Here is a 12,909-nt window from a genome sequence, read left to right as displayed (position 1 = left end):
CACATTGTGGCGCAGGGTATAATAAAGTAATGAACTAATGAAAAATACTGGTGTAAATATTTTTCATTGCTTTATTCTTGAAATATTGCTATTCTCGGTTATTTCGATACACCTTCGGTGAAAATTTTTCAATAGAAATAAAATTTGCACAAAATTTTCTATAGAAATAAATCTTGAACAAAATGTTCAATAGAAATAAAATTTCGATAAATTTTTCTATAGAAATGAAATTTTGACAAATTTTTCAGTAGAAATAAAATTTTGACATAATTTTCTATAGAAATAAAATTTTGACAAAATTTTCTATGGAAATAAAATTTTAACAACATTTTCTATGGAAATAAAATTTTGGCAAAATTTTCTACAGAAATAAAATTTTGACAAAATTTTCTATAGAAATAAAATTTTATTCTATAGTAATAAAATTTCGACAAAATTTTCTATAGTAATAAAATTTTGACATAATTTGCTATAGAAATAAAATTTTGACAAAATTTTCTATGGAAATAAAATTTTAACAACATTTTCTATGGAAATAAAATTTTGGCAAAATTTTCTACAGAAATAAAATTTTATTCTATAGTAATAAAATTTTGACAACATTTTCAATAGAAATAAAATTTTGGTAAATTATGGCGATATGGACCAATGTTTGTGTTATTGGCGATCGGGTATATAATACTATAGACCGATATGGACAAATGTTTGCCAATTTAGCGGCCATATTCTAGCGCAATGTACCAAATTTTAACTGATTAGGATGAATTTTGAACCTCCAAGAGGTTCCGTAGGTCAAATCTGGGGATCGATTTATTTGGGGGCTATATATAATTATGGACCGATATGCACCAAATTTTTGCATGGTTGTTAGAGACCATATACGAACACCACATACCAAATTTCAACCGGATCGGATGAAATTTGATCTTCCAGGAGGTTCCGGAGTTCAAATCTGGAGGAGTACAAATCTGCTATACGTAAAAGTAGTCCGATATGGCCCATTTGCAATACCATCAATAACAACTACTTATGCCAAGTTTCAAGTCGATAGCTTGTTTCGTTCGGAAGTTAGACGGACGGACGGACATGCTTAGATCGACTCAGAATTTCACCACGACCCAGAATATATATACTTTATGGTGTCTTAGAGGAATATATCAAAGTGTTACAAACGGAATGACAAAGTTAATATAACCCCCATCCTATGGTGGAGGGTATAAAAATAATTATGTCTGAGGAAAACTTTCGGTTAATTTTAGAAAATTTGGAATATTTTTAGAAAATTTGAACTAAACAGTATTACAAACGCTGGCATCACGCCGATGTCACAAAAATAAGTAAATATTTTTCGACAAATTCAAATTATTAAACATAATTAAATTTTTTCACTTGTTAAAGAAAATTTTGTAGAAAAATTGGAGTTCGAAATTGCAAGATTGTCTTTAGTGGCATACGAAGTTCGTGATGAACGCATTTGTAGTAAAATTTAAAAATGTAAAGAAATAGTGAACTATGTTGTGAGAAATACGAATTTTGTAAATCTTTATGCTTAATTTGTGAATAATTTTTTCCCGCTTTTTAGGTTATTTAACTAACGTACGCAAAAATATATTGGAGTAAAGGAATCTTTCTCCAAACATAATAATTCCATGAACTAAAATAAAGTTAAATTGTTTTTAGTGAAATAGAGAGTTCACTTTTTTTTTTGACTGTATGGATTCATTAGTATCAGTGTATGTGTAGCAACAGAATGACTCTCTACCTTAGTTAACTTCCAATAACCTTGGAGTAATTATTCCAAATCTCAATGCGTACACTGAAAAAACAGTGAACCCACCAGGAAGAAAAGTTTCGGTTAATTTTAGAAAATTTTGAATATTTGTAGAAAATTTTAATTAAACAGTATTACAAACGTTGGCATCACGCCAATGTCATAAAAATAAGTAAAGATTTTTCGACAAATTCAAGAAAATTTATTAGACATAACTAAGTTTTTTCACTTGTTAAAGAAAATTTTGTAGTTTGGAAGAAAAACTTGAAGTTAAAAATTGCAAGAATGTCTTTAGTGATATACGAAGTTCATGATGGACGCAGTTTTGGTAAAATTTACAAATTTAAAGAAATTCTGAACTATTTTGTGGAAGGTACGAATTAAGTTAATCATTATGCTTCATTTGAGTTTATTTTTTCCTCCATTTTAGTTAATTTAACTAAGGTAAACAAAAAATTATTAGAGTAAAGGAAACTTTCTCTAAACATAATAATTCCATGAACTAAAATAAAGTTAAATTGGCTTTAGTGAAATAGAGAGTTCACTTTTTTTGAGTGTAATTGAGGGAATAACAAAACAGAGCCAAGTTTCATGAAAATCATATAATGAAGTTTATTTTTGCAGACAATCATTAAATTTCCTGTATCAATATTTCTGGTAGGTATTTGTGGGCAATTGTTTTACAAAATACATATAACGTACTTTAGTACATGTACACGCAGAAAACAGTGAACCCACCAGGAAAGATAAGTTTGGTTCATTTCAAAAAATTTTAACTAAACTGCATAACAAACGTCGATTACATGCCGATATCACAAAAATAGGTAAATATTTTTCGACAAATTCAAGAAAATTTATTGCACGTAATTTACTTTTGCTAATTGTTAGAGAAAATTTCGTACTTCCGATGGAAAAACTTGAGGATAACAAGTGTAAAAATGTATTTAGTGGCATATGAAGTTTACGATGGGCGCACTTGTGGTAAAATTTACAAATTTTGAGAAATTCTGAACTATTTTGTGGGAAATATGAATTTATGCTTAATTTGTGTATAATTTTTATACCCTGTGCCATACTGTGGAACATATGTTTGCAACAACCAAAATATATGGTGTCGTTGGCAATAATGCTCAGGGACGGCACCTGGGTTGATTTATCCATGTCGGTCTGTCCGTCCGTCTGCCTGCGAACACATTTTGTGATCAAAGTCTAGATCATAGCTTTAACAGGTTGGCTGATAAGTCCCCGGTCTGACACATAGATGGCGTCGCTAATATTTAAATGTTTATATAGTACCAACCTTCAAATGATTCGTATCAAAATTTGACGTCTGTAAGTCAATTAGTTTGTGAGATAGAGCGTCTTTTGTGAAGCAACTTGCGCTATTGTGAAAAAATGGAAAAAAGGAATTTCGTGTTTTGATAAAATACTGTTTTCTGAAGGGAAAAAATACGGTGGAAGCAAAAACTTGACTTGATAATGACTTTCCGAACTCTGCCCCAGGGAAATCAACAATAATGGATTGGTATGCAAAATTCAAGCGTGGTGAAATGAGCACGGAGGACGCAGTGGTTACCGACGAAAACATTACAAAATCCACAAAATTATTTTGAATGACCGTAAAATGAAGTTGATCGAGATAGCAGAGGCCTTAAAAATATCAAAGGAACGTGTTGGTCATATCATACATTAACATTTGGATATGCGGAAGCTCTGTGCAAAATGGGTGCCGCGCGAGCTCACATTTGACCAAAAACAACAACGTGTTGATGATTCTGAGCGGTGTTTGCAGCTGTTAACTCGTAATACACCCGAGTTTTTCCGTCGATATGTGACAATGGATGAAGCATGGCTCCATCACTACACTCCTAAGTCCAATCGACAGTCGGCTGAGTGGACAGCGACCGGTGAACCGTCTCCGAAGCGTGAAAAGACTCAAAAGTCCGCTGGCAAAGTAATGGCCCCTGTTTTTTGGGATGCGAATGGAATAATTTTTATCGATTATCTTGAGAAGGGAAAACTCATCAACAGTGACTATTATATGGCGTTATTGGAGCGTTTGAAGGTCGAAATCGCGGCAAAACGGCACCATATGAAGAAGAAACAAGTCTTGTTCCACCAAGACAACGCACCGTGCCACAAGTCATTGAGAACGATGGCAAAAATTCATGAATTGGGCTTCGAATTGCTTCTCCACCCACCGTATTCTCCAGCTCTGGCCCCAGAGACTGTTTCTTGTTCTCAGACCTCAAAAGGATGCTCGCAGGGAAAAACTTTGGCTGCAATGAAGAGGTGATCGCCGAAACTGAGGCCTAATTTGAGGCAAAACCGAAGGAGTACTACCAAAATGGTATCAAAAAATTGGAAGGTTGTTATAATCGTTGTATCGCTCTTGAAGGGAACTATGTTGAATAATAACAAGTAAGGAAAGTCTAAAGTCGGGCGGTGCCGACTATATTATACCCTGCACCACTTTGTAGATCTAAATTTTCGATACCATATCACATCCGTCAAATGTGTTGGGGGCTATATATAAAGGTTTGCCCCAAATACATACATTTAAATATCACTCGATCTGGAAGAATTTGATAGACTTCTACAAAATCTATAGACTCAAAATTTAAGTCGGCTAATGCACTAGGGTGGAACACAATGTTAGTAAAAAAATATGGGAAACGTTTAAATCTGAAGCAATTTTAAGGAAACTTCGAAAAAGTTTATTTATGATTTGTCGCTCGATATATATGTATTAGAAGTTTAGGAAAATTAGAGTTATTTTTAAAATTTTTCGACTAAGCAGTGGCGATTTTACAAGGAAAATGTTGGTATTTTGACCATTTTTGTCGATATCAGAAAAACATATATATGGGAGCTATATCTAAATCTGAACCGATTTCAACCAAATTTGACACGCATAGCAACAATGCTTATTCTACTGCCTGTGCAAAATTTCAACTAAATCGCAGCAAAAATTAGGCCTCTGTGGTCATATGAGTGTAAATAGGGCGAACGATATATATGGGAGGTATATCTAAATCTGAACCGATTTCAACCAAATTTGGTACGCATAGCAACAATGCCAATTCTACTCCCTGTGCAAAATATCAACCAAATTGGGGTGAAACTCTGGCTTCTGGGACCGTATTAGTCCATATCGGGCGAAAGATATATATGGGAGCTATATCTAAATCTGAACCGATTTCAATAAAATTTGGCACACTTGACTATAGTACTAATTGTTCTTCTTGTGCATAATTGTAAGTAAATTACGGTAAAACTCTGGCTTCTGGGGTCATATAAGTCCATATCGGGCGAAATATATATATGGGAGCTATATCTAAATCTGAACCGATTTTTTCCAAAATCAATAGGGATCTATTCTGAGCCAAAACACATACTTGTGTCAAATTTGAAGTCGGACATGGCTATATCGACTCAGGAGCCCACCATGGGCATTTTTCCCAAAGACACCATGTGTCTATCTCGTCTCCTTCTGGGTGTTGCAAACATATGCACTAACTTATAATACCCTGTTCCACAGTGTTGAGCAGGGTATAAAAAGGAATTTTGACAAAAAATTTTGTTTTTCTTTGTTACACCGGGGACTTATCAGCCAACCTGTTAGTTCGATTGAGTTCAAATTTAGCACAAGTATGTGTTTTGTGTTTGGATTTAGACGTGCCTTCCATATATAGCCCGATATGCAATTATATGACCCCAGATGCAAGAATTTTACACACATTTACGTGAAATTTTCATAGGAGGTATACCTTTCTATAGAATTAATTAATTAATTCTATAGGATTAACATTCATAATATTCGTGTAAAATTTGTTAAATATCGGTTCAGATTTTAACAACACTTTGTGGAAATCTCAAAATGTGGTGTATAATTTAGTTAAATTATCGCACGACGTAGTTCATTCTTGCTTTGAAATAGTTTACTTTTTTCTGTGTAGCGGGTACCACAAAGTTTTGTATTAAACAAAAACAAATTTTACCGCACTTAACAAATACAAGATAAAAATTGCCATCTCTCTCGCGGAAACACAAAATTAAATGGTCCAATTAAACAGTCCGTCTACCCTAGTTTTAATAGTGTAAAAATTCTTTCACCCATGATCATTATGTGCTTTAGAATAGAACAAATATCCATTTTTCAATCACATAACCTGCCTCTACGTACAAAGTAATTATACCCTAAACCATATAGTGGTCAGGGTATACACTGGTAGAAAAAATTTCGTTATATTAACGAAATGTATCACTAAAAGTGAGCCAATGAAACAAATTCGTTAATACAGAGAAAGTTTTCTTTATTATAACGAATTTTCTGTTAATCGATGTAACTGTTCCTATTATTAACGAATATTTTCATTGTATTAATCGAAATGTTTCGTTATATCAATGAAAAATATTCGTTGGCTCTATTTTAATGAAATTTTCTTTCAAGCAAAACAATTTGGAAGTTCTTCCAAAGGCTCAACTTTAAAAGCACTTCCAGAAGATGCACTCCCAATGATGTTCTTTATTTTAACTACACAGGAAGTTCTTTTCATTTAATTAATTATAACATGCTTTTTATACCCTCCACCATAGGATGGGGGGTATACTAACTTTGTCATTCCGTTTGTAACACATCGAAATATTGATCAAAGACCCCATAAAGTATTTATATTCTGGGACGGTGAAATTCTGAGTCGATCTGAGCAAGTCCGTCCGTCCGTCCGTCCGTCCGTCTGTTGAAATCACGCTAACTTCCGAACGAAACAAGCTATCGACTTGAAACTTGGCAGAAGTAGTTGTTATTGATGAAGGTCGGATGGTATTGCAAATGGACCATATCGGTCCACTTTTACGTATAGCCCCCATATAAACGGACCCCCAAATTTGGCTTGCGAGGCTTCTAAGAGAAGCAAATTTCATCCGATCCGGCTGAAATTTGGTATATAACGATAATTGTCTATTGGTAACTATACATGGTCTAAGTATATGGTCTCTAACAACCATGCAAAAATTGGTTCACATCGGTCCATAATTATATATAGCCCCCATATAAACCGATCCCCCGATTTGGCTTGCAGAGCCTCTAAGAGAAGCAAATTTCATCCGATCCGGCTGAAATTTGGTACATGGTGTTAGTATATGGTCTCTAACAACCATGCAAAAATTGGTCCACATCGGTCCATAATTATATATAGCCCCCATATAAACCGATCCACCGATTTGGCTTGCAGAGCCTCTAAGAGAAACAAATTTCATCCGATCCGGGTGAAATTTGGTACATGGTGTCAGCATATGGTCTCTAATGACCATGCAAAAATTGGTTCACATCGGTCTATAATTATATATAGCCCCCATATTAACCGAACACCAGATTTGACCTCCGGAGCCTCTTGGAAGACCAAAATTCATCTGATTCAGTTGAAATTTGGTATTTGGTGATGTTAATATATAGCCTCAAACACCCATGTAAATATTGTTCGATATCGGTCCATAATTATATATAGGCCCCATATAAACCGATCCCCAGATTTGACCTCCGGAGCCCCTTGGAAGAGCAAAATTCTTCCGATTCGTTTGAAATTTGGTACGTGATGTTAGTATATGGTATCCAACAACCGTGCAGGAATTGGTTCCTATCAGTCCATAATTATATATAGCTCCCATATAAACCGATCCCCAGATTTGACCCCCGGTGCCTTTTCGAGAAGCAAAATTTATCCGATCTGGTTGAAATTTGGTACGTGGTGGTACTATATGATATTGAACAACCATGCCAAAAGTGGTCCATATCAGTTCATAATCATTTATAGCCCCCATATAAACCGATACCGAGATTTGGTTTTGGAGCCTCTTGGAGGAGTGAGTGAGTTGAAATTTGTGGATGACAGTCTTTCGTAGAAGTTTCTACGCAATCCATGGTGGAGGGTACATAAGATTCGGCCTGGCCGAACTTACGGCCGTATATACTTGTTTCATATTTTTAATGGGTAATTTTAACTTTTTGGTTTCAAATTGGTTAAAAACAGTTTAAGAATTCATAAAATTGTACAAATTATTTAAATTTTGTCGAAAAAGATGCTAAATCCAATCTGAAAAAATTGTGGTTTTTTGAAAATATTTGAAGTTAAACGTTTCAGACAAGCGTTAGAATCCATTAAAAATTATAAAAATTATAAAAATTATTTATTTAAAAATATTTCACAGAATTTTTTTAATTTATATCCAAAACATTGAATTCTGATCACACCTAATGATGCAAATTTAGTGCACGACAGAGAGAGTGAGAGAGAGAGAGAGAGAGAGTATAGAGAAAAAAATAGAGATGGAAATCGGGAGGGTTGACGAAAGATATCAACATAACACAGCGAGAGAATCAAAAGAGAGCAATTTCTGTGAAACTGCTTGTATGTTGTTTCGGAAAACTGTTTTATAATAAGGCAAAAATTTGATATGCTTAAGTCTAAATATTATTTAATTTGAATACTCATGTAAAGAGATTAGACATTCGGAAGCGGGCATTAAGTTCGAGTTTTGCAGCTAAAACAATTGAAAAAGTTTATTTTCTTGAACATGAATTATTAAAGAAAAGTAAGAGGCAAAACAAAAATGACAACTTAATACCGGCCTTAAGGGTAAAAATGAAATTAAGTACAAAACACGATAAGTTTTAAATGCATTTAAAATGCTAGTAAAAAACTGTTCACGACTAACTAAATTTATGTGTATATTATAAAATTATTTATGTATGTTTATACTCGACTCCACGTTCTTCTTTTGTTGGAGTTTTTGAATTCCTTCCAAAATTTCAAACTTTTATACCAAAAATAGTTTTTGTTACAAAATTGTTATTTTTGCAATAAAAAAAATAATATTTTATCCAAAAGCTCAGTCCATTACGTTTGTATCAAGCACTGTTCTTTTCTGACTGTAAATCTTTAATAACACACATTTCGAAGTTTCATTGTAAAAAATTAATTTAATAATATAAAAATACCCAGCAAAAAAGAGCTTCCAAAAAAGTAGTTTGGATCCCCAATCTGTGATCTGGAAGTAGTTCAAACTTGGATCATCTCCAATGAATTTTACATGGGCTTGTCATAGGACGGAAGTACTCCCTTTTTGGATCCTTTGCATTGCTTTAGAAGTTGTGCCCTGGAAGTTAATTTGAATGAAGTTAATTTGAATGAAGAAATTTAAAAAGCGAAAAAAACATTTTTTCAACCAATTTCACTTTTTTTTCCATCCATATGTTTTATTATACAATTATTTTCCTATTATCTAATTTTTACAATTTGAAAAACTTTTTCGCTCCGACCAGGGTTTGCACCTGGGTTTGCTGGCACCATAACAGAACGCCTTAGCACACTCAGCCACAAACGCCATTGAACATAAAGCGTCGAAAGGTCAATTCAAATGTTTGTGATATGATCGTAATACGCACCAAGGAATAACATTCTAATTGCTTAGTATGAACGAAAAAATAAGAAACGCAGGTTCAAATCTCACCAGCGGGAATTTTTTTATCAAATATTTTTCTAAAAAATTATTTTTTATGTCATGCATCGTTTTTATTTTTTATTTTCGGCATATATTTTCGTATTAATATATTTTTTCCATTAAAAATCAACAAAAAAATTAAAAATTCTCGTAATTTACAAAACCTTCTCAAAAGAACTTCCTGGAAGCGAAAAAGTCAAACTGCACAGGTTCAAATCCCAACGGGAATGAAATTTATTTTTTTTATTATTTTTTACGTTTTTTTTATTAATTTCTATTTTTTTAGTTTTTTATTACTTTTCTATTTTTTTTTTTGTAAAATTTAATTGTCCAAAAATTTGCACTTAAAATAGCCTGATTGCGTTCTTTGTAATACTTGTCCACAAGGACTACATCGGAAGTAGAAAAAAATCATTGGGGGATCCCAAGATGCGCTTTAGAAGAAATGTTTATGCACTTGTCCAAAAGGACTGAATCGGAAGTGGAAAAAAATCATTGGGGGATCCCACGGTGCGCTTTAGAAGAAATGTTTGTGGGCTTGTCCAAAAGGACTGCATCGGCAGTTGAAAAAACTCGATGGAGGATTTTGAGATGGGCTTTAAAAGAAATGTTTGTGGAACAACTTCCAATTTTTTTTCGGTCGGAGTAGGGGTTGAACCCAGGACCCTTTGCATGCTAACCACTGCTCCACGTGGCCAACAAATATATGTTTCTGTTGAATAATGTTTTGTTTGCATCGGCTCGTGGGCGCTGCAAACTATGCTATATAAATGTAACTTATAACGATAATTGTCTATTGGTAACTATAACAGCTACGTAGCCCAGTGGTAGTGTGTTGGCTTACAAATTGCATGGTTCCCGGTTCGATTCTCAGTCCAGGCGAAAGGTAAAATTTTAAAAAATTTTAAAATTCAATAATTTCTTCAACATTTCTTCAAAATTCAATAATTTCTTCAACATGGAACGGAGTTCAACAATTTGTATTACAGAAAAAGGTGAAAAAATTTCGTGGAAGTAAAACTTATGTGAGGGAATGAGCACAATCTTATTTGGGGAAAATTCTTCCAAGCATATAATATTTTTGGGCTCAAAATGCTTCCAAACATATAATATGTTCACATAAAACAAACATATTAATCTTCCGGCAGTATCCAATAATATATGTGCTTCCTGCAAACTATGTTTCGAATATATGTTAGAGAAGCGATTTTTTCTGACGGTGTAGACTTACATGTAGCTCTTACATAAATATATTGCCTTCTTTTCACAAATATTAGTGGCAAACTAACTCTGTACACGGACAAAGAAGACTGTTTTTTTCCATATGTTTGGGTGTAAAAATTATATGTTTGGAACTCAAATTTTTAGCACATTCTTTTTAATTGCAAGCATATAATGTTCATAAACTAGCATAACATGTTTTCTACATATATGTTAACGTGCTAGAACATATTATGTTTGGGACGTAACATTGTTTTAAATATAATATGTGTGCATGCAAACATAAATTAATTTAGAATTTGGCTAAAAGCATATATGTGTTTAGAAAGACAGGCCGAGAGGTCATGCTGCAAGCGAAAAAATGGAATTGAGCAATAGGCGACTTAAAAATATGTACACACAAAGAAAATGTCATTAAAAATTTTTTCTACCAGTGTATGTCTAAGATGAAATATAATATGTTTGAATAATACAAACAATATTTTGTTTGGACCAATCCTGAAAATATATATGTTTGAAGCAGAATGTGTTTGGGAGTATATGTTTTTTTTTTGAGGGTGTAGGTATATGTTTTTTTTTGAGGGTGTAGGTGCCAAATCAAATCAAGTCATTTCTGTTCGGATTGAGGTAACGCTCCCATAAACATGTACCCCTCAGTGTTCTTAAATATGGAAATGCGGTTTATCTCTCAAGCCTACATCAATTATACTCCACAAATGTTTACTAACTTGTTTTTAATTAAATGTGGAAACTTGCAATTTAACAATATCGGAAATATCCATTATAAAACCATTACCAATGTGTCCATTATATTTATTTTCTCTGACCATAAAGAGGTTTACGATGTACAGTATAAGGGACATTCATAACGTAGCAATATGAAGAACGGACACAAATTAATGTGGATTTTTTTGCAACTTACAATCATTTTCGATGCTTTCGAAACGAAATCGGTATTCAAATTTACCAACTTAAAATGTGAGGATCATGATCCTTCATTTGCCAGTTTTGAAAAATGTCAACTGAAAGTTGTGGGTCGTGGATTAGTGTCGTTGAATATAAGAGTTGGATTATATAAAACTCCTGTGACCAACTCAACGGTAAGAAGGACATCATTAATTGTTAGCAATATTCTTCGTTAAGGCCTGCAATAGTGTTCTCTTCAGAGATGAAGGACAAAAACCCCAGCTTTCCCATTCGATGAAATTATTTTACGCAAATAAATTAACAATTATTTTTTCCAGATCAATATTGGCCTCTACAAACGTGCTAATGGCTATAAACCATTTCTATACAATACCACGGAAAATGTATGCGCCTTCTTTGCAAATCGTAAAAAATATCCCATTATTAAAGCGGTTTTCGATACATTTCTGAAGAATTCTAATTTGAACCATACTTGCCCGTACAATGTAAGTAAATGGATGTATTTGTGAATTAAAGTAAAATATTTTATAATCGTTTTTGTATAATCGTTGCAGGATGCTATTATTGTCAAAGATTTGATCTTGGATGAAAGCAGATTCGTGTATCTTCCACTACCCGAAGGTCAATATTTGGCTAAGGCAAACGTTTTCGCCTACAATGACTTGAAAGCAACAGTTGAAGTATTTTTCTATCGAAAAGATCCCTTGATATAATAAGCATACAAGTTTTATGTACACCGACTATCCAACGTTCACGGAAAAGTACAATTGAAATTGTTCAACTTATCAAGAACATACACCGAAAAAAATATTTACTTGATATTAAAGACTACGCAACCTAAATTTTGGGATGCCCAGTTTACAAAATATTAAGGACAAATTGAAATAAAGTTTATAATCTCTGCTTCAAAAATTTTTTTCATTAAATTTACGACACAAATTTGGTAAATAAGCGTCCTTCCGTTAAAGTAGTATGCCTTTGATCTAAAGGAAAATTTCCTTAAAGTAAAGAAAAGTATTTTTGATTTAAATAAATCGTCCCTTAATTACGAGGACAGTTCGGATACTTCTTAGCCTAGCACAAAAAGAGCGGTATAAACAGAAAAAAGTTAAGTGTTTTGGAAACTTACATCTCTGTTATGAACATATGTTAAATTTTGTTTCGATATGGCAACTCCTTCATATAAAAACAGGTGTGCAAAAAAGACGCATCCGCAATTTTTATACCCTACGCCACACAGTGGAACAGGGTATTATAAGTTAGTGCATATGTTTGCAACACCCAGAAGGAGACGAAATAGACACATGGTGTCTTTGGCAAAAATGCTCAGGGTGGGCTCCTGAGTCGATATAGGCGTCTGTCCGTCTGTCCGTGAACACATTTTTGTAATCAAAGTCTAGGTCGCAGTTTTAGTCCAATCGACTTCAAATTTGGCACAAGCATGTGTTTTGGCTCAGAATAGAACCCTATTGATTTTGGAAGAAATA

At 33.5% G+C, this 12,909-nt stretch overlaps 1 protein-coding gene across 1 annotated transcript; it reads left to right on the top strand.

The window, feature by feature from the left end:
- Positions 1-11,373: 11,373 nt before the first annotated feature.
- LOC142233658 (uncharacterized) lies at positions 11,374-12,135 on the top strand. Its single transcript, XM_075304660.1, has 3 exons — positions 11,374-11,595; positions 11,740-11,907; positions 11,977-12,135. The coding sequence occupies exons 1-3, from the start codon at positions 11,374-11,376 to the stop codon at positions 12,133-12,135; spliced, it is 549 nt and encodes a 182-aa protein (XP_075160775.1).
- The last annotated feature ends 774 nt before the right edge of the window (positions 12,136-12,909 follow it).

This window comes from Haematobia irritans, chromosome 1, assembly GCF_050003625.1.
Source record: "Haematobia irritans isolate KBUSLIRL chromosome 1, ASM5000362v1, whole genome shotgun sequence".
Lineage (NCBI taxonomy): Eukaryota > Metazoa > Arthropoda > Insecta > Diptera > Muscidae > Haematobia > Haematobia irritans.
The sequence above is the reverse complement of the archived record's forward strand: the minus strand, read 5'-3'. Positions and strand labels throughout refer to the sequence as shown.

Bases quoted from the DNA above. Each gene is read 5' to 3' on its own strand.
- LOC142233658 (XM_075304660.1), top strand. From the start codon at position 11,374: ATGAAGAACGGACACAAATTAATGTGGATTTTTTTGCAACTTACAATC. The intron at 11,596-11,739 runs GTAAGAAGGACA...TATTTTTTCCAG, and splicing joins CTCCTGTGACCAACTCAACG to ATCAATATTGGCCTCTACAA. The intron at 11,908-11,976 runs GTAAGTAAATGG...TAATCGTTGCAG, and splicing joins ACCATACTTGCCCGTACAAT to GATGCTATTATTGTCAAAGA.